Below are 21,461 nucleotides of genomic sequence, written 5' to 3'. Positions count from 1 at the left end.
TTTTGTTTTTTGTTTTTTTTTTTTTTTGTAATTCATCTAAGAATCTGTAAAGAGGAGCTGAAAGGCCTCCAGAATAAACCAACAATAAAGTGCATGCTTTGCCACTGGGTTGGTAAAACAGTGAGACTAGGGATGCCTGGGCTGGCCTTCTTCCCTAGAACCTTTCTTTGGCTCCCAGTGCCTCCTTGTTTTTCAGTTTTCCTTTACCGGGTGGGCTTCTCTTTGCCCCAGCTTCATTTCTGGTTCCTCTGCAGCTTTCCACTACAGTTCCCACTAGGGAGCCTCTATTTTTGGCCCTACTCTCAATCAATGTCTTATGCCAGCTTATTTTATTTTCCCATATCCTGGTGACTCTCAACCTCTCTGCATTTGAGAGTTTGTGCTGACTCTTGCTATCAGGACAGGCTTTATCCAGAACAGTTTTGTTAATACCATGTTTCTGGAGCAGGGATTTCATATTTACCAAAAAGTACACATGACAACATGGGGTTTTAGATTGGTTTTGAGTTTTTTTCCTCTTCTGTATATGGCTTCCTAATTTGCAGTGTGAACAATGCTCATCTGCAATTTCATAGGCCCCTGCCTTTTAAAAACATTCAGTGTGCAAAGACTGTGCTCAGCCCTTCTCATCTGACCCCTCTGATCATGTGCCACCTACCTGGACAATGCCTGTGGATTTCCTGGGGGCTCTAGCACTGAGAAAGGCTTTACCTGAAATCTCAGGGACACCCAGGAACTGCTGCTGGTGCGGCTGCCTCACAGAAGCAAGAGGGGGAACAACTCTGTCCCGCTGCTGCCACCTTTTTTATTTTCAGTTTATTGTGCTGTCTTGCACTGGTTAGCACTGCAGCTTGTTCTGTTGTATTGAGTGGATTTGTAGGAGCTGGTCACCAAATAAGCAATTATGCTGAATATGAGCTGGTTAGAATAGTGTCTGTGTAACTTCTGTTCTGTTTTGGGGCTCACTGTTTGTACTGTGTGCTTTGTAGTTAATTTCTGTGACTCTAAATCCACTGGTGTTAATATTCCAAAGAAGGTAATCACCAAATACTGATTACAATCATGTCTTACTGGTTGCAGCTGAAAACTTAGTGTGTACTTCCAGTAAGTGACTTTTAGAGTAAGAGTGACAAGAGTGAAGATCTTACCACATAATTTAAAATGTTTTTCTATTTTTGTAAACATTTATACTTATCAACAGAAGAGACTTCTCAAAAATATGGCAGGATGATGTTAAATTACAGGCGTAGTTTTGTGAATCCTGACTTCTGTATGAGATTTGTTTCAGATTCTCTGTGCACTTGTGGTCAATACCCCACTAGTATTTGTCAATTTAGCTAGGGGGGTTAACATTTCATGATTCACCTGCAGGTACTTTGAAGATTTATTTTGTTTTTCTTTTGATATTAATATAGTTGAAGTTTATAGTTCTATTGTATGCAAATAATTAATATTTTCCTCAACTGTTTTTGAATTAGTATCTTAAATTTTCTATTGTAATCTGGTGTTTGTTATAGTATTAATTTTTGTTGTAGTGGGTATGTTTGTTTCCTGTTTGAATTATTTCTTTGAGGAAAAAATTGAATGCTGTCAATAGGAAAACAGAACTTAGCTTTAAGAAATTTACTGTATTTTGTTATTTATTGCTGAAATGTTTTGTGATTTTTTTCACAAAAATAATTCAGGATTTTAATTTAGGTCTATCTTTTGTTAGGGTAGAGTTGGGTTTCCTTGTTGCATGTAGTCTCTCATCTCAGTGCTAGTAGTTCTGACATTTTCCAGTTTGTCATGTTTTCTTGTGGAAATATGACATAATGTATGTAATGGCTGCATTGTTACATTTTATCTTGGTCAGACAAAGAGGCAAAATATGAATTGGCAGAAAGACTTTGATGATTATGCAAGGATAAAGCTTTCTTATCTCCAGCAGATCATGCAGCAAAAGAGCCAGTGGAGGATACGGATCCAAGCACTCTTTTTTTTTTTGGTGTGTGTTTCTGGTCTAGTGCGGTTGAAATCATTACAGCTCTCTATGGTTATGTAATGCAGCAGTGAGAAAAAACATTCAAGGATGCTAACTCAAACTGTGAGTGTATATACAAGATTTTGCTTATCTGTTTGACTGCACAAACAAACTTTAATTTACTAACCTGTGCAGTTAAAGTGTAAGTAAACATACCAACAGGTGCATCAGGTGAATTGGATGGTATCAGTGGAGCTGTCCATGGGATAACTTCCAGAGGCTGTGGCAGTGCCATCTCTTTAATTTAAAAAAGCCCCAACTGAGACAAACTGGGCTGATGTTCTTCTGCCTATACAGTTTGGAGGGATAAAAAAACCCACATAGGGCTTAAAAGTTCAATAGTACTAAGCTCTTCTTATTCCTGTAGCTGGTCTGAAGTCATGGCAAGGTCGGATCCGAGAGCGGTGCCTTAGGCAGGCACGGCTGCGCCTCGGGAGGGACCAAACCGCGCCCTCTGGTGTTCGCTGGCGCACGAGCACCGCTTGTGTCGGGATCTCAAACATCCCAGTCCCGTGCCGAGGTGGGACTAGAAGTAGTACGAAATTCTATGAACACTTTTTAAAAATGTGGCTTTCCATAAAAGCCAAACCTACTTTCACATAAGGGTGGGGGCCACAGGGAAGGCGGTAAACTTCAGGTACAATAGTAAGTTATGTCATGCCTGGGAATCAGTAGCTGTTTCCTTAAACTCAGTAATAAGTTTCCTATTGCATCTTAATCAGCTATGTAAGTTTAGAGCAGAAGGGGAAAATATATATATTTTTTCAATGCAGTAACATTTTATTAAAGGCCTAATATGCTAAAAGAGAATTTGAAGTCATCTTTGTTCCTCCTGGCATGAGTTACATTTTCAAGATTATCTTACTAGTTCAGTAGAAAATTTCTTTCCTAAACTCTGCTTTTTCACTAAAAATAGCTTTAAAAGTACTGTAGCAAAGCAGCAATCTCTATTACTCGTTCATGTACTAATCAGTAGTGTTAGTAGCATCTCAGTTCCCACAAGTGTAACTGTATCTGATGGTGAACAGATCAACTAGTAGCGACTTGAGAGATACAACTATAATTATGCACTTAGAAGACTGCATAAAGAAAGTGTATATATATACTCCTTCCTCAGCATAATTACACTCAAAATAGTGAACATCTGTGTTTCTTGCCTTTTTGTGACAGACTGAAAAATATCCTGTCCAAGACACAGGAGTACCTAAGGGTAAGTATTTTGAATTCTGTTTATTCAGATATCATTGATCTATGTTGTTATCTGCAAAAAAAACAGTGGTGTTACCCAACAGATTGAAATACTCATACTTTTTGCTAGATATTTATGTTTTAAATGTAATGCCCTCTTTATTTTTAAGGTCAGTTTGGTGTGTATATCTAACTTTTGAAATTTCCTTCAAAGCTTAGTTTTGATCTATAAGTCAGTCTAAAACTATCATCATAAGACTTGGGTTCTCAGTCTGGAAGGAAAAAAAGTGGTGCCATTGAAAGACAGGGTTCAGACAACAGGTGGTAGACATCATAATGGTGACTTTGAAGGGATTACTGCTGCCTTCATGTTGTTAGAAACACAATCAAGAAATACCTTCCAGGTCTTTTGCCGCTGACTGCATTCCCAGCCTTATAACCAGGCAACTCTTAGTGCCATCTTTTACCTTCAGCAGGTGTTAATACCATCTGCTGGGGAACCTACTATTAGGCCCACTCTACACAAGTCCCTGCCTCTCCTTGCTGAAAATGGAGTGAGGGAGTGCAGGTTCTGAAGTCAAATACATGGATTACACAGTGTGAATATCCTCTTTATGTTTCCTTGACATGTGGGGTGGGTTTTTTCTTGTCATCCCCGGCTTCACCATTGACCTTTGTCCAGGGAATGCACTGGCAGGGGCTTGGTTGAAAAGCACTCTGCAGGTAGTGTGTTCTCTGTCCTGTGTTGCACAGCAGGTCTACAGTGGGACAGACACAGGAAACCAGGCTAGTCACACTGGAAACTTCTGCTGAGGAGTGTGAGCAGTATACCACTGGGGGTTAAAGAAAGGGTGGAGATTATTCTGGGGCTTGAGAAAACCAGACAGAGGAAATGAGCACTCTTCAGAACTGCTGCTCAGCAGGGAAGGATAATGTGGGATGAAGACTATACGAAATCATAAACTAGTTTCTGTTTATTTGCGGTCAGGTGGTTTGGTCCTTCAAAATTGTTTATTAGCACTACAGCAATTACACTGGAACTTTCTTTTCCATGTCCTGTTTTTTATTTCACCTGTGACATTACATCCTCCTCAAAATTAGTTAGATAAATTCCTAAATTTCAAATTTGTCAAGGTTGTTTGAAATCCAAAATTGCATATTCTAAATGCATCTATTTTAAAAAGGAAAGCTAAGACATAAGTAGAAAGGTCAGCACTTCCTGTAAAAAGGAAGTGCACTTGGTTTATATTTAATTTTCGTTTTTGCTTCCTCTTACTAAGTGTAAGAAGATGTAACTACTAATATAGCTTGACATTTCCCCTTTGAAGTTGAATGTGATACAAATACCTCTTAGTATTCTGTTCATTTCTGTGAATTTAATTTTTTCCCTGAGAATGGCTTTTCATAGCTATTTCTATTAAAAATAGAAACTTAGAAGTATGAGTCTGTGAACTAAAAATTGTAACAGAAGTGCAGGTCTGATTCTGTGTAACACGCAATTATGTTTGATTCAGAGTTAATGATTGAACAGACAGTACACTGGTGAGAGTGGCTGTCTGTTGCTTTTATTGGCCAATTAATTAATGGGCCGTTTTGGAGCCATAACTTATTACAGTTCTTGGCACCCTTTACTGAATATGAAATAAAATGGAGTTGAGGGAACTTTTTGTCTTGTAGGGGTTGCCTTAGTGTTTATCATGATTTGATAATTCTACTTCCACTCAAATACAGAACAAATTTCACACATATTATTTCCACAGTTTTGGTTCTCATGCTCTGCATTTTTAGATAGACTTTGTTTTGTTTTGGGCTTTTTTGTTGTTGTCTCTGACGTACTGTCATAAAGAATAATGATGATCCTCTACTAAACGTTGACATTACTGGGGATGAAATATCTTTCAACAGTCTTATAAAACCAGAAAAAGAGGAAAATCATGATTTTTGATTTTCTTTTTCTTTCAAGTGTAAGGATAAATTCTTTGATTCAGATCAATTTCTTGAGTGAGATAAGAAAATATTTCTTCTTTCTGTTTTGTGATGAATCATGAAGATAATAGAAGTTCTTCAATGAGATCTTACCATTAAACAAACAGCAAATGGAAACATACCAGCACTACAAATGTAGTCACCCCCATGGAGCGTTCTTGTATGTAAAAACATGTAGAATATAACCTTTTTTAAGCCTGTGTTAATGGTTGGTCAGCACCTGACTTAGGGGAATTATGCAAATGGTTTAAAGAGGAGGACCTTACTAATCATGCAGAGTGAAATTTGTCCATTTTTGCACAAGGTTCACAAAGGGTTTATGTATCCTTTGTATCCCATTTTGAGGGCTGAAGTGATGCTTGAAAGGTTAACAGAGTTTGTGCTGTACTAGGGAATGCTGTGCTTTTCAGTGGACTCCCAGGGCAGCTGATAAACATGCTTTGAAATGGATTATTTCAGTGCTTCAGCAAATTCCTGTGTAGTAGAAATCAGTAGGATGAGTCCAGTTCACCAAGGGGCATAATAAAAGGGAAATATTTATGCAGTACATGTTTTAACTGTCTTTTTAAGTGTGATGAGAAAAGCAAAACAAAAATTAGAGTGACTTTGACAGTCATCTTCAGCCTACTTGGATGTATTGGTTCAGTTAATATTCTGTAGTCAGCTTTCTGAAAGAAGAACATGACTCTTGCTTTAAAAATAGTGTGGTGTTTGTTTAGGAAACAACTGCTACTCTAATATCTAATCTCTGCAAGGATTATATTTCTTCTCACAGTCATGCTCTGCATGATTGTTACAGGCTCTGCTGATTTAATATTTTGGGCTTTTAATCTAGCAATTCCCAGTGTTTGATCATGATATGGAGTTGAATTTTGTATGTTAGACACCTATACTATAATTTATGTTTGATAGTCTTACTATTTAAATTTGTGTTTGAGTGGAAGACCAGTGTTTCACACTCTTTGCCTTAGATGAGGAATACCTAACAGATCAAGTTACTTTGGAAATTGCATCTGTGAACATCAAGACCCTTACATCAGATTCTGGCCTAATCCAACAGGTAAGAAAAATGATATTTGAATGTGAACTAAGTTACTGCTGTTAATGAAGTAAGTATGTTAACAAATAAATGTATTTTCAGACGATATCTGGAGAGCACAAAATTATTCAGTGAAACAGACCAGAAATTTGCTTTCTTTTCAAGAGTTTAATGAAGGGAGCTTTTGTGGAGAAGGGCAAAAAAAAGATTATTTTTTCATTAACCTATACATTTTAGTTTAAATAGGTTTTGATCAATGTATAGATGTTCCGAAGAAGAGCTGGCAAACAGTTAAGGCTTTGTCATACATGCTGTCCCTCCTTCCAGTGAAAATAAAGCCAGGCAGAGAAGAAGTGAAGAAGCAAGGAATCCTAGATTTTGCCCTTAGGGAGGCATTTTACTGTTTTGCTTTGATTTTGGGACGCTGCTCTTCCCATAGTTGAAACACTGTCCACTTTTTGTGAAATCTTGCATTGCCATAGGAAGGGCAATGCTGAGTGACTCCCATGCTCCATGGTTACCATCTTTCAAGTGAATGTTATTTGCTGAATTTCAAATTGATTCTCTTTGGGTTGAGCAGAAAACTTGGAGAAGAGAAATGAATGAGCGTTTTCCAGCAAGATGAAGAATTAAAAGGAGTTCCTAATGCCAGAGTCCCAGCTGAATTCCTTTAGAAACAAACATGGGTTTGGTATGCATTTCACAGATGATGGAGGTAACTGTTCATTCCCATCATCAAGGAGAGAGCATTTACTGGCAGCTTAGAATCACTGTAAAGATAATTCGGTGTATTAGGGTGTTAATGGTTCCACAGAGCTGGAAAACTTTCTGCTTACCTTCAGACTGTGCATAAGTTTATGGCTTTGATTAGACCTGTGGAGGATGATTGGATCTTCATCGTGGGCAAAAAATATTCTTGCTTAATGCCTTCATTTCCTGGGCAGTAACGCTACAATGTCTTATTGCAATTACATTACAAGAAAATTATCTTGAATAAACCTGAGTACATCTGACTTGATAAAAGTGGATAATGACTGATCAGTGAAAATATGAATTTTGAAAACAGATGTATGGCACAGGTAAGTATTGCTGCTTTTCTTTGTACTTTTTGCAGTACTACCCTTTCTTATTTTTTATGCCTCACAAGGCATGTATAATGACATAAGGACACTAAGGCATTGGCTTTCACAATAAGGTTTGAACTTCAGTGATTTGATAAAGTCTGGGAAATGAAGGTCAGGATGGCAGTTAAGTGAACAGTATTTATTTTTTTTTTTTTTTTTTTTAAATTTGCTTGTTTGTTTCTTTTGAAGTAGATCTTTGGGGAGGCTGAACTGTGCTGGGTAGTTCCTCATTCTCCCCAAAGAGTTACCCTTCTGGGAATTTGCTCCTTGAGGCTCAGTAATAACATTCTGCCTTTTTAAGGAATTTGTGGGAGTGGAGACAATTACTGTAATCAGGCACTTCAGATTTAATTTTTCTTAAACTTCAGGTGCTCACATATTGCCATGAAGGCCAAGTTTGTGTTTAAAAAGCACTATCCAGAAAAAGCTGCCATGGTAGAAAAGTAAGAAGATAATGGCAGGGCTTATTCAGTTGCAATTGGCATGCGCAGTGTTAGATCTCTCTTGAGCAGAGACCAGGCATTTTGATATTGCATGTGTGGTCTTGCAGTTTTCAGGGAGTAAAGAAATGCTGAAAACAGTATGCAAATTTTTCCTTTCTTAACAAAGTCTGTAAATATTTTGGAGAGAGTTCACCTTCTTTATAATTAGATTGTGAATGTATGCAAGTTCAGCACAGCAACTGAAACTGCCTGTATTCTATTTTTAGTGGATTTCTTAGTAAAGAAGGTGTAGCAGGTAGGACTAGAGTATCTTATTACACTGTATTGTTACCCATATGTTGGCTTGTGTTTGTATGCACAACCTGCAAAATTAAGAAGCCTGCTGTTACAGTTTCGGAAGAATTGACGCAATACAAAAAGATCAACAATACCTCATTGCAGCTATCTAAGGGGAAATTCCCCTTCTACTTTCATCTTTAAATCCTCAGCAGAAGAAAGCTATTTCACCTGGCTCCACACCTGCATAGTTAAAGTAAGGGCAGCTGCAGTTTCCCCACAGTTCTACAATCAAGGGGCTGTCCTTCCAGCTTTTTGATGTTGCTAAGTAGTAGAATTGAAATGTTATAATGTGTATTACAGTCTCAGGCTGCTAAGTAATTTCAGTATGTTTAATTAGCAGACAAAACACCATTGAGGGAATGTTAACTTCAAACAGGAGGAGGGTTAGATATGAGCCGCAGGAATGTTCATGTCCACCTGTTGTCTATAAAAGCTTCCTATGTATGTAAAGAAGTCTGTAAAAAATACTCTCCACTTTGCCTAGATCAACGAAACAATCCCTTACTGCTGCTTGTTACATGCAAAATTACTGGGTTTTATACTGCAAAACATTTAAAAATCTTTTTAATCAAACCATATGAATTGTTAAATAGCTGTTGAGGGCTCAAGAGAGAGTTAGTCAAAAGATGCAATGCTATAGCATATCATTAATAAAAATGCTATTGTTCAGTGCATACAACCAACAGGGCAGTTTTATGAGCTGCAGCACGGAAATGCTGCCTGAAAAGACTGCAAAGACTGCAGATTGTTAGTAATTCCTCAAACTGTATGTATATTCCCTGTCTGACTTTACAAGTAGCTTGGTAGTTTTTAAGTAATCTCCTGCCGGTTGTAAATTAGTCAAATACTTATTCTGGTGTTCAATTATATTGTTTTACTTCGACTTTATATTTGTTTTCTGCTTTGTAGCCAGAAGACAAAGACACACAAAACCATACTGACGAATCACTTTCAGGTAATATGTCAGCTTTATTGTGCTACATATTTTATTCCTAGGTTTTATTTGAAAGTGCTCTTCTAAAAACTGCTGTTTGTCATAACAAATTACTGCCTGGATAATTACTGCTTATGGAGCTCATTTCATTACCAGTGTCATTTACAGCTTCCCCTTTGTTCTAAGAGGATGGTGGTCAATAATGCAGACCATACAAAATATGTAAGTTGGGCTTTCCAAATACGTTTAGTACATCTGCCTTCAGAAGTGATGTGTACATAGCTGTCAGGAGGGAGGAGAAGCTGGCAGTAGGCTGTGAGGGCTTATCCCATAATTGTGTGAGTTCTGCTGCTGGGGGGGGGGGGGGTGTGTGTGTGTGTGTATGATATACAGTTCTCTTAGTCTAACAGTAAGAAATGGAGAGTTTCTTATTAGTAAAGAAGCTTGCCTATCAGGTAGCATTAGGATCATGCAATTAGTTGGGTAGGTCATCATTTGCTTGTCAGTGTCTAACACAGGGGCATCTTAGAAAAGCAGGATTCTTTATGATGCTTTTGATAGTCTTGCAGATGATATAGCACAAGAAGCAGGTTGGTTTAGTTTTGTTTACTTCTATCTGCGCCCTTTTAGACAGGTGTTTTCTTTACCCTTTCTCTTCACTGTTTCTATTGGAGGATGAAACTCACGCTGGCAACCCTGCCAGAGTAAATAAGATGAAATTCAGATAGGGTGCTCTCCTGCCCTCTAAGCTCAGTCAGAAATTTGATTGGATTATATTCATTTTGCCTTGTTTGTGTAAGTAAAGCTGGTATGAATGAAGCAAGCAAGTTTTGTCTCACTTTGTCAAGAGTTTAGGGTGCACAAGAAGAACAGAAGAGTTAACGTACATATTCCTGTAGAGAACAGCTGCAAGGCCTGTGGAATACCGGTGAGCAAGATGTCACCAGAACATGTTTCCCTTTAACAGGGAATCTAAGCGTTTGTATGGAGTTATGTGTCTGCAGCACTGTTGTTGCTGCACGTCCTAACTCGTTGAAAACTTCAGAAGTTGTCCTTGGCCTGCTAAAAAAGCAATCTTATGAACAATGTTACAAAAATAACAATAGCCTGTCCTTTCTTTAAAAATAGAATACAAAGTGCATGCAGGCATTATATTCTGGAATTTTCACACAATCTGACAATAATTACTGAAAATAAATTCATGTTAAAAAAAAAAAAAAAGAGCCACAAAACCCCACAAACAAACAGGCTTAACAGATGCTGTGGTCCTTATGAGTAGGTGGCTCTAAGATTTGCTCTTTGCCAGAGATACAGTTCAGGCCTCTGATCCAGCACTTGTAAATTCTGTGTCACTGTTTTCTGTTGTTTTTAATCAATCTTTGGATTATTATCAGCCCATTTTTCAGAGTTTTGTTTGAAATAGGACTAGCTACTTCCCTATTTCAAGCTGTACAATTAGGCTGGAGCACAGAAACTTTAGAAAATGCTTCTAGGCTGTGTCCATTATCTACTATTTGGAAATACCAGATTCTCCCTGCTTTCAAAAAGGAGCAGGGAGAGTTAAGGTCTGCAGTCAAATGCTCAGACTGTGTCCTACACTGCTGCAATGTTAAAGGTCTTGGTATTAGAGTTTCACTAGAGGTATGACTCGAACTGGTTTCTGCATGCCTTTATGGCTTATTTTTATATAATATAGTCTGATAGCACCACATTGTTCCCAGTTTTGGGGACATACTGACTATGGTGTATAGGAGATTTCTAAATGGCAATTTTCAGTATCTGATGCAGATTTAAGAACACATCACCACCACTTTCCAGCAACCTGGTATTTTTATTTTTCTCACACATGGAGGAGTATGCACTGTATTCCTTTTCATGATATACATTTAAAATAGGCTTTGTTGGTTAAACAGGGATAGTTTTTATTGTAAGAGCCCTTACAAAGCAGAGGAACATTTCTACTTTTTCATTGTGTTAAAGTACTAGATGTTAGTTATGTTTGGATCTGTCAGAAGAGATTCTCCTGGTGCACATATTTCACGTTGTTACGAAGGCCGCAGCTCAGAAATGTTTCCTTCATTCTACAACACACAAATACAAGATGCATAGAATGTACACATAATCCTGTTGGTGATTTAAGTGGGTATATGGCAGATTCAAGGAAGCTACATGGTTCCAAAAACAAAAAAGGGGACTATCCTAGCTCACACACTGCATTGAATCCTATGTATTTTCTATAAAAGTATAAATATGGTACTTTCAAGATTACTGTCCTTTTGATTGAAGCCACTGAACGTAATGAAGAGAGAAGTTTTAGAAAGTTAATTTCATGAGTTCTTCATAAGGAAGGGCATTGCATATCACTATTCTGACTTTTTCAGAAGCAATTCAAAGCAACATAATACTCCTCAATCCTTTATGCTTTTAACTTTTTGTTCCCGATGATGCCACAGCAATACATCCTAATTTCTTCCCATGTAATGGTTTTCACTGCAGATCTCAAGAAAACCTGCAAGGAAAATGTCACCTGCTCCCTGTGCTTATTCCGTGCACCGACCATCAGTGACATGCTCAATGATGAGGACTTGTTGTACACAGTGAGGCTAAAGCTGGATCCCTGCCATCCAACAGTGAAAAACTGGAGAAATTTAGCAAGCAAGTGGGGGATGACTTATGATGAATTGTGTTTCCTTGAACAAAAGCCCCAAAGTCCCACCTTGGAGTTCTTGCTACGGAATAGTGACCGGACTGTGGAGCAGCTGATTGATCTCTGTAAATTTTATAAGAGAATTGATGTTGTGAAAGTGCTGCTGAAATGGGTGGAGGAGGAATGGCCCAAGAGAGGGAACAGAACTTACCAGAATGACTTCTAGGTCAAAGAAAGTTGTTAGTCTGTATGTGTTAAATGCTGGGACTAGCTACCACTAATACATTGGAAGTTTCCCTTGCAAGAGAGAGAAAGCCTGTACTGAGGGTTTGTATACTGTGTAAGCTTTATCTACTGTATACACAAATGTATGTTTTATGCCCTCAGGGTTGCAAAGATAACCTTCCAGAAGTGGATGGAATCATCCAGATTGTGTTCTTGAGTCTGCACATACCATCAGTTTCTTTGCTGCTGTTCACAACCTTCCTGAACCGAAAAGGAATCAAAAGGCCAGACCAGTGTTTTTACTGCAGCAGTTGTGAACCGTATCAGTTGTGTGCTGTTGCTTTTGGGGAAAGCCACTGTTAGAAGGCAAGTCTCTTGGCCTTATTGGTAGCCGTTCCACAATTTTGTATGTTCTACCTAGTACAAGATGAGGTGGAATCTTTTTCTTCCTTTTTTGTTGTTTTTTAAGCTTTGTGACACTGTTTTTGGCACAGGAACACCTCAATGTTCCAGGCAGTAATTTGGATCTGCATGTTACAATTAACTGAATATTCAACATCATATTTGAGCAAATTAAGTCTCTTTTATGAACAAGAGTAGGCATTAAACAATAACAGATGTTAAACAAAATAATTACTCATATGCTACTACATAATAGGGCATATCTTTACCCTAAGAAGAAATCATGCAATTCAGAGAGACTTTTCAGCCCATAACATTTAGGGGCCAAAAGAACCAATTTAAAGGCTCTATGCTTGAAATTACTTTCCAAAGGTTTAAAGACAGTGTACGCTCTTGAGTGCACGTATCAAATGCCTCTCACTTTGCAGTGCGAGGTGATGGCATCACAGGGTATCGTTATTATTGACTGTAACTTCCCTTTTCACTGGCTGTGGTTTTCTTTACAGTCCTGTGGGTTGGCCTACATTCTGTCCCACACCAAGGTAGTTGCACTCTTGTGTGAAACTAGCACTATATTTTGATTAAAGCCACTCTGATGAAAAATTAACAGCTGAATTCACCTACAGCCCAGGTGGATGGTTATTAAAGCACTTACAGTGATTTAGACTGATTTTTTTAAAAGGATTTTGATGCTCTGAATTACACTGTTTACATTTTAAATGTTTCAGAAATTGGCCTTTTTCCTACCATTCTTCTGACGTGTCAGACAATGTAGTATGTACATAGGTGTATATACCAAAGCAGTGGTCAAGATGTGGGGCAAAACTAGAATGGGGTGCAGGTTGATACACTGTTTACTTTTCTCGAGTAGAAATAGTAAGAATTAGTAGCAAAGCTGAGGGAACTCTAATGCTGTATGCTGAGTTTCTTACTGTAAGAGATTGAAAAGGAGCCTCTAGTAACGCTTTACTGAAGATACTGAGAGATATGGTTACAGAGGAGCTAGAAGTAAAGACTAACATTTTCACTGGCAGGCACTTGTTCTGGGCTGACATAAAATTATTTTAGTGACTTCAAGAAGCTGAAAGTCTTGTTTCAGGGTAAAGAGATTGACCTAAATTTGAGGTTTGAATTTTTAATTTTTTTATAAAAGACTGAAATTTGTAATGAATTTTTTTAACCATTCCTCAAAAAAAGCTGCTACTCTTTAGAACTCTTGTTTTCTAGCTGTATTTTAAGGAGGAAATTTTACTGCTCTGTCTTGTTGGGGCTGCAGCTCAAGTGTTTCATGATTCTCTCCTAGGAACTGGGGTTTCCCAATAGATGTCTGTCAGCTTGTTACTTTTGCAAATAATCTTCTGTATTGAGTTAGATGCTCTAGATTCAGCTTTGGGGACTACTGCTGTGGCTGGACGTCCTGCTATTTTCAGTTCCTGCAGAGGCATCCACTGCCTACGTGCAAAGAGCTCATATTGCAGCTTGTCCAACATAATTCCCATACCTTGGGCTGACTGCATGCATGATTTAGGATCATATGTCTGTATGTTAACTTGTTCTTCTGAGTGATGAGTGCTGGCATATATGCCCACAGCTTTTCTCTCCCATAACATACCACAGGTATATCTGTGTGGTATTATAATATGCTCTGCTTTGGTAGATCCAGACCAGCTAGGAGAAGAATCACATAAGAATCAGAATGGGAATATGAAATGATGCAGTAGCATTCCTGGATCAACTGAAATCGACTCCTTTTCCTGACTTCTGGCTAAAACTTGTAAAATTTTGAAGAAACTCTGTTGTCTTGTGAAGATGAGTTTGATCCCTTGAAGCTCTTCAAAAGTCAATGTCAGCTGCAAGAGTTCACATCTGATGGAAATAAAGCTGCTTCTGAGAGTTCATAGGTGGATTCTGTATAAATTCAGCTCTGAAGGTTGAAAATGTTAGCCTTAAACTTCACCACACACTGGATTACTCATTACTATACTTGAAATACTTTTTTTCCCTCTTTGTGTGGCAGAAATGGAGAGGTACACACTCTTTTTTTAGTTTTATATCTGTTTACAAGATATTGGTTCTGAGTGTTCAATTTATTCTTATATTTTCTGTTATAATGTGTACTATTTTTAGAAGAAATATAGATTGTCAGTGTTTGACTTTATTGTATTTGTTTTTATTACAGCTAGGAAAACAGCTGTTTTCCTTCTCACCAGTCACCTTGAAATTACTGAACTATCAATTAGTTGTGCTGTATAAAAAATACCTTCTAGATGAAATTCATGGCACCTTAAAGCACTTATGTTTGCAACAGATACTGCTGTTCAAGAAAGGAAGATGCATTTTTAAATCTTTTCCATATGAAAAATGAGTTGATTTTGATAAGATGATGAACAAAGATGTTAATTTAGAAACTTGTAGCTGAGTTACTGATTAAGAGAGGTATGAAACCTGTAGGGGTGAACTTTTCCTGAATTAATAACCGATCTGATACTGGACACTAAAAACCTCTACTAGGCTATCACTTTTGTTCCATTATATCTTTCTCCTATTCCTGTATAATACCTGCTCTCCCTTCAGGAATTTCCAGGTTTTTGCCTGCTGTCTCTCTGCCTGCAGGATGATCAGTGGCCTTTGCCACCCATTTTAGCTTCTATGAAGCTGCCCAAACCACTGTATTATTTCATTTCTGCAACCTTATCTAAGACATAAGGCGCTTAATAACTGTTCTTCAATGGCAAAGTTACGGTGCTGTGCTCCAGGAGAACCTAGTTTTCCTGGGAGGACAACTGTGGCGTATCCCCAGTAAAATGGTGACAGGGCCCAGTTGCCTTACCCTCTGAATACACCTCCCTTGGATTTGTGGAGAGGAATGCAGGATAGATTTGGGACTGTCCTTTGGAACCTAATGTAATGGATAGGGGTAGTCAGCATGGTCCCAGATGCTTGCTTCGAAATAACTCGTACAGAAACTGTAAACCAAAGGTTCTTCCTGAACCACTACTGAAAACTGGAGAGCTGCAGCTTGGCCTGGACAGTGCTTTGTGAAAGAGACTGCATATTTTTCACTGTCTCAAAAGGCGTCCCACAGTTCCAAGTCAAGCTGTTAGCAAGAGGAAAGAAATGTAAATTCTGCCTTATGGTTCTTTAAGCTAGGGTAACACCATTGACCTGTGGCCAGACATAGTTGGAAATTGTTTGTCAGATAGCAGAAGTATTTAAACAAGGTCAAAGAAAGTGCATGGCATTTATAATAAATTAAAGAGCAGACTACTTGTGTAATTTTTGCAGCAGATCATATTCTTCCGTCCATGAAGGCCAAGGAATTAGTTATTCAAAACTGCTTTCAATATATCTTGTACATTTTAAATTTTGGCTTGGTTTTGGACAGAAGGGCAGAGGACTTGAGATTGTTGCCTATTTTGACAGAAAAGTGCTTTTCTTAGTCCCTGCATTCATCTAGTCTTGATTCCATGGCTATGGTCAATTGGCCTTAAGTGGATTATAGAAGAGATGAGGAAGTAGCTTCTTTCTGTTAGAAATAATTGGCGAGAAATAATTGTCTATGGTGTTAACTTACTCTTCCTTCTGATGTATATAGAGTAGTTTCCTTGCAAGAAAATCTTAGTTAATTACATCTTTCTACTTTTTGTATCTGTGTACAGCACGGGATGGATACACAACTTTATATGTCCACATGAAAGTGCTTTTTTCTTTTTTTTATGAGCTTGCTTCAAGATTACCCAATATTTAATTTGGGAATGTTTTTTGTCTCCAAAAATAACCGAAGTTTCATGTTGTTGATGAAAAGTTCCTTAACAGAAAGAGCCAGGATAAGAAAGGGGCACCCAAATCATTACAGTAGTAAAAATATCTTGAGCCTAAACTTTATTTATTTTTGTCTTTGCACTATCTCTCTCTCTCTCTCTCTCTATATATATATATATGTATATATAAAAGGTTTCCTTACTTCAGTTCATTCACAGTCCCATTAAGAGATTTCATTTTGTCCTAATTTATTTTTGCCTCTGCTTTCTCTGAAGCTGAGAAGTTCACTAGCTCAAAGGTCTGTTAAAAGCCTGATCCTCTCTAGTATCAGGAAACACCTACCATCTCGTGGTGAGAGGTGGTACTACAGCCCTCGCACATCTCCCTTGAAAATGCAGGAGAGCTGAGGGCAGGTGAGCTCATCTGTAAATTCAGAGACCCACCAGGGAGATCCAAGGGCAACTGCATGAGGATGATGAAGGTGGAGTTCTAGGGATCTTGGGTTTGGTCACAGTCCCCAGTTTGGAGAACATCACAGTTTTTCCTTTTGCACAGATGCATGATGTTTCCTGGTTTTTATCTCCCTAGTTAGGCAGGGACTGAATCCTTGTGCAGATTGTGGCACAGGCACCTGGGGGTGGAGGTATGGCAGGGTGTGCAGACAGGGCAACCACAGGCACAGGTTTGCTCTCTTATCTATTGCAGTGCAAATGAAGGAGTGATCCTGACTACTTCAAGAAACCTAGAGTTGTGTCACCAATCTAAAAAAGAAGGGGTGAGTATGTTTTAAGGCTTATATGGCCTATAATTGGTTTTCAAACAGTCTAGTGACTTCCTGGTATCTTGTTTGTCCTTTGGCCCTCATGTCTATTCTGTATCTTGTTTGCTCTTATGCTTCTCTTCCACATTTTCCTTTAAAAATCAGGCGTTGCAACAAAAAAAATAGAATACTTGTTAGTTCCTGCAGTAGCAGTAGCATTTTAAACTTTTGAATCCATAAGCCCATTAAAAAAACCACGACTTTTTGTTTTGTTCCCTGTGATTTGTAAGCTTTAAACTGAAAACTGGAAGATCTGAATGATCACTGGAACTAAATAGTGACATATCAAGGAAGAGTTATGGAAGGCCACTGTTTAACTTGTAGCTAAGTAAAAGCTGAGCCAGCTGGGCTGTCAACTGAAATGTTAATGTTGGTGTACCAAGAGGTGGTGACTCATGTCCTCTTTGAATCTGAAGCCTTTCAAAGATGCCAGGGCAATAATTTCCATCAGTAATGCACAAACAGCTCCACTAAAACTATGGAAGACACAACAATGTCAGTCTTTTGAGATCATATGTAGTCCTTAAGCACAAAAGCACTGCTGAACAGTCCAGTGTGCTAGAGGCTTTACCCCTGTGGCCTGTAGTACTGTATTCACTAGGGAAAAATTACAGTTATTCTGGTACCACACAACAACATAAAAAAATTAGCTGAGAGTAACTCCCCTGGGCAGGTTTCTTAATGGAGACTAGTGTTTATTTGTGTCAAGTCTAGGGAATTCCATTATTGATGGAAATTTTATAATTGGAACTGTGCACATAAAATACTGGGCTAAGTGTGACTATGTATGTTTTCTCCTTGACCTTGGACCAAGGCTTGCTACCCTGAGAGGCACAGGTTACAGGCTTGGCATCAAGGACAGGAGATCTGCTTGAGAAGTCCCCTTTGAAGAAGTAGGATAGCATGTAGCCATATACTTTATGGCACTGTGCTGAAAAGTGAGAGGGACAGGAGAGCAGGAGCAGAGCTAAGGCATCTAGCAGAGCCAGAGCACTGCTGGGGTGAGTGAGTCGCAAAGCACAGAGCAGCTTGTAATGCTGCTGTGTCTGTTGCAGGTTGGATGCAACCCTGTGGCCCTCTGCTTTGGAGAAGTGCAGATGTGAGATGAGATGTTTATGGCAATAAAAAGGAGCAAACGTAGCAGCTCCTTTACCAAGAAGTTACAGGGGGACTTAAAATAGTCTGTGGTTGTACCCTTTGTTTTTATCCAATGAAGTGGTATTTGTTAAGCTACCTCGCTGAGTATGTGGAAAAGAGTTTAAAAAGTGCCTGGGCATCAGTTTAGTTCAATTTTCCCAGATTTCTGAGCGACCATGTTATTAGCATGGCCTATGTTGCTGTTAGAAGCTTGCACTGAGGCATGGTACAATTATAGAAGTGATTATTACAAACTATATCAAATACAGTTGTGTTGACAACACTCAGCAAGCACTATATTTATCTAAACTAAATTCACTGTTACTATTAGACTCAGCAACATAGCTCCAACAGCTATGAGTGTAAAATGGTGCTAGACACTTTCAGTATGTCCTATTTATTGGGTTGTGGTCTGATACTGCTGTGTCAGGGGACCAGTTTTTTTCTTCTCCAAAGTGGAAAGAGAGAATGGAAAGCTAAATCTGTAAAAGACCACAGTTCAGTTTTCAATGAAATGAATCAAAACAATTCTTGGTACAAAAAGGGAATATTTAAGATTTGGACATCATTTATTATTGCTGAAAATAAGCAGGAAGTTAATAAAAGCTGTACTTCAGGTTGAGTAGTGGTTGAGTATGGCAGCAGCTGATGTGCAGTAGCAGCTCCTGTACTGCTGGTGTTTTGTGATTATATTCCTCTACCAATTCTTGTAGTGGGGGCAGGAGAGGCAGGTAAAATTTCTTAGTGGTAACAGGGTCCTCGCTGAAATGCTACCTTATGGCCAAGAATAGCTACTATATTTGCTTCAGCTGAAATTGGCTGCATCTGTCTTGACAAAGCATTTCTATTTTTCCAGCAAGCAAAATTCTGCTGGAACATGAGAAGTCTCTGCTGACAGGATTACACGTAGTCCCAGCAACGGTTGAGTGCACATTAAATTGTAGCTTTAAAAGAAAAAGCCTGAATTAGGACTTGGACTGTGGAAATAAGGGAAGACTTTGCTATTTGCTGTCAGGACTGCCATTAGTAAATGGTGCTAAAATAGCAGTTACAAGAAATCAGCAGGTGAGTGACAGTCTGTGAACAAAGCAACAGCAGTGTGGTGCAAAGCTGCTGAAGCTGTAACCCAACCGACTCATTGTCAATGCTGCATCAGGTCTGGGAGCTGAAATAGGGACTTTCCTGCAAATTTTGTAAACTGCCTATGACTCAGCCTAAAATCATGTTAATAAAACAGCTGTTCTGCTTCAGTAAAGAACTGGTGCATAATTCAAATCACAGTGTTTCCTTTGGATTATTTCTTCCCAAAAGTAAAAGAGCCCTGAGCCAAGAATTAGTAAAGTAGTAAAACTTTATTTTCTGTGGTTCTAGAAACACTTCCACTTATTATTCCTCCTTTCAGCATCATATTTTTTATTCCAAGCTTTCAGCATCTTTTCTGTCTTTGCTGTTTGAACTGAACTTTCAAACCTGCTTTGAGGTTGCAGCCTAATACTGACAATTGAGTGTATTTCATTTACTTTTGTCAGTCTGGTTTTATCAAAGTGTTCTACTCTTTCAACTAGAGTGCCTGGAAAAATAGCTTCAAAGAAAAATTAAGTGGTAGTTCAGGCTCAGGATCTTTTATCTGTTCTCTTTTTAAGTAGTGCTGTGGAATTATGCAGAACAGTTGAATAGCAGGTTTTTTGCTAGCACCTGACTACACACAAGAATCGTCAGTCCTCACAACCATGCATGATTCTACGGTATCTTTCCCCAGGCAATCTGCTTTGCTGCTCTTTTATCTGAGTACCTCATTTCTGCAGTTCTCCTCAAAAGAAGTGTTATCATACCTTTCTGTGAATTAATCCTTCAAATCTCATAAGCTAAGCTGATGTACCCTTTAAAGCAGCAATCCTACAACTATCAGCAGAACTCGAGCAAGTAGATATGATTTAAGATGGGGCTTTTGTGTTGGTTAATTGTAGAATAGAAGACTGGATATTATCTAGCTAAGATACTGTAGTGGTCTTTGTGACAAGGGGCTGAATGCCATTCTAACTTGGTTATAGCCACCTACACTGCTTTTTGCATGGCAAAGAAATACTGAATGCCTTTAATCGAATAGGACATGGTGATTTAAGCTTGTGAGCCTTTTTTATTGCATTCTTTATTTTTGTGCTCATGTTTTCCCCATCCAGCATATTAACAGGGGGAATTTGAAGTAGACTGTCGCTATACATCATGACCTCTAAAACCTCAAGGGACTTCGTTGCCCTTCCTGCTTACTGGACCAAAACTGCCAAAATCACTCTTAGTGGGGCCTGCGAGGGAAGAGAAGGATGGAAGCACAGCCATGTGGTGGTGATTTTAAGATTGAGTTGGGTGTAAGATTTCCAGGTTTCAGAAACACAAAGGTCCTGGGGCAGCACATTACTCAGTGTGAACTTTGAAACTGTGTTTGGGTCTGGTCACAGAAATGACCATGGTCATCACGGGTCACTGGAGAGCCTGGAGAATTGAGTGGAGAGAAACCTAAGGAGGTACAACCAGGGCAAGTACCTTGGCATTATTCCTGGGGAGGAATAATCCCAAGTACCAGCACAGGCTGAGGGGTGACCTACTAGGGAGCAGCTTGCAGAGGGGTGCATTGGGAAGACTGGCCAGCAGGTCGAGGGAGGTGATCCTGCCCCTCTACTCCAGCCTAGAGAGGCCACATTTGGAGTGCTGGGTGCAGTTCTGGGTGCCTCAGTACAACAAAGACAAGGAGCTCCTGGAGAAGGTCCAGCAGAGGTCACAAAGATGATTTGGGGTCTGGAGTGTCTCTTACGAGGAGAGACTGTGGGAGCTGGGCCTGTTTAGTCTGGAGGAGGCTGAGAGGGAAGCTCATTAATGCACATAAATATCTCAAGGTGGGTTTCAAGAGGATGGTGCCAGACTCCCTTCAGTGATGCCCAGTGACAGGGCATGGAGCAATGGCCATAAACTGAAACACAAGAACATGAGGGAGAGCTTCTTTATGTTGAGGGTGGCACAGCATTGGAACAGGCTGTCCAGGGAGGTCATGCCCTGTCTGGAGACATTCAAAACCCACCTGGATGCATTCCTGTGTCACCTGCTCGAGGTGACCCTGCCTTGGCAGAGGGGATGGACTTGATGATCACCAGAGGGTTGGAAAGAACGTAACAATTCTGTGATTCTGTGTGAGTTGTGTGTTGTCACGAGATGGGGTTGGGCTTGCAACAAGGGACCTTCAGAGGAAGCACGACACAGAGGAAGGGAAGGGCTCGCAGGGGAAAGAGCCGCATTTACTTCCCAAGGCGTAATCCCAGCCCCAAGGGCACGCGGCGGCCGGGCCCTCCCGAGTCAGTCCCGCCCCGCCCGCTGCAGGAGGAGGCGCCGGGACCGCCCCC

The 21,461-nt window shown here is 39.3% G+C and overlaps 1 protein-coding gene across 1 annotated transcript; it reads left to right on the top strand.

The window, feature by feature from the left end:
• Nucleotides 1-1,896: 1,896 nt before the first annotated feature.
• EDARADD (EDAR associated death domain) lies at nt 1,897-14,508 on the top strand (the record flags this gene model as incomplete). The annotated part of the gene is made up of 5 exons (XM_017744772.1): nt 1,897-1,989; nt 3,194-3,233; nt 6,169-6,257; nt 9,052-9,097; nt 11,573-14,508. Coding segments are annotated over 5 exons (645 nt in total), but the record flags the coding sequence as incomplete, so codon positions are not given.
• Between the last annotated feature and the right edge of the window lie 6,953 nt (nt 14,509-21,461).

Source organism: Corvus brachyrhynchos, unplaced genomic scaffold, assembly GCF_000691975.1.
Source record: "Corvus brachyrhynchos isolate BGI_N302 unplaced genomic scaffold, ASM69197v1 scaffold70, whole genome shotgun sequence".
NCBI classification, from domain to species: Eukaryota; Metazoa; Chordata; class Aves; order Passeriformes; family Corvidae; genus Corvus; species Corvus brachyrhynchos.
This window is presented reverse-complemented; position numbering and strand designations above follow the sequence as displayed.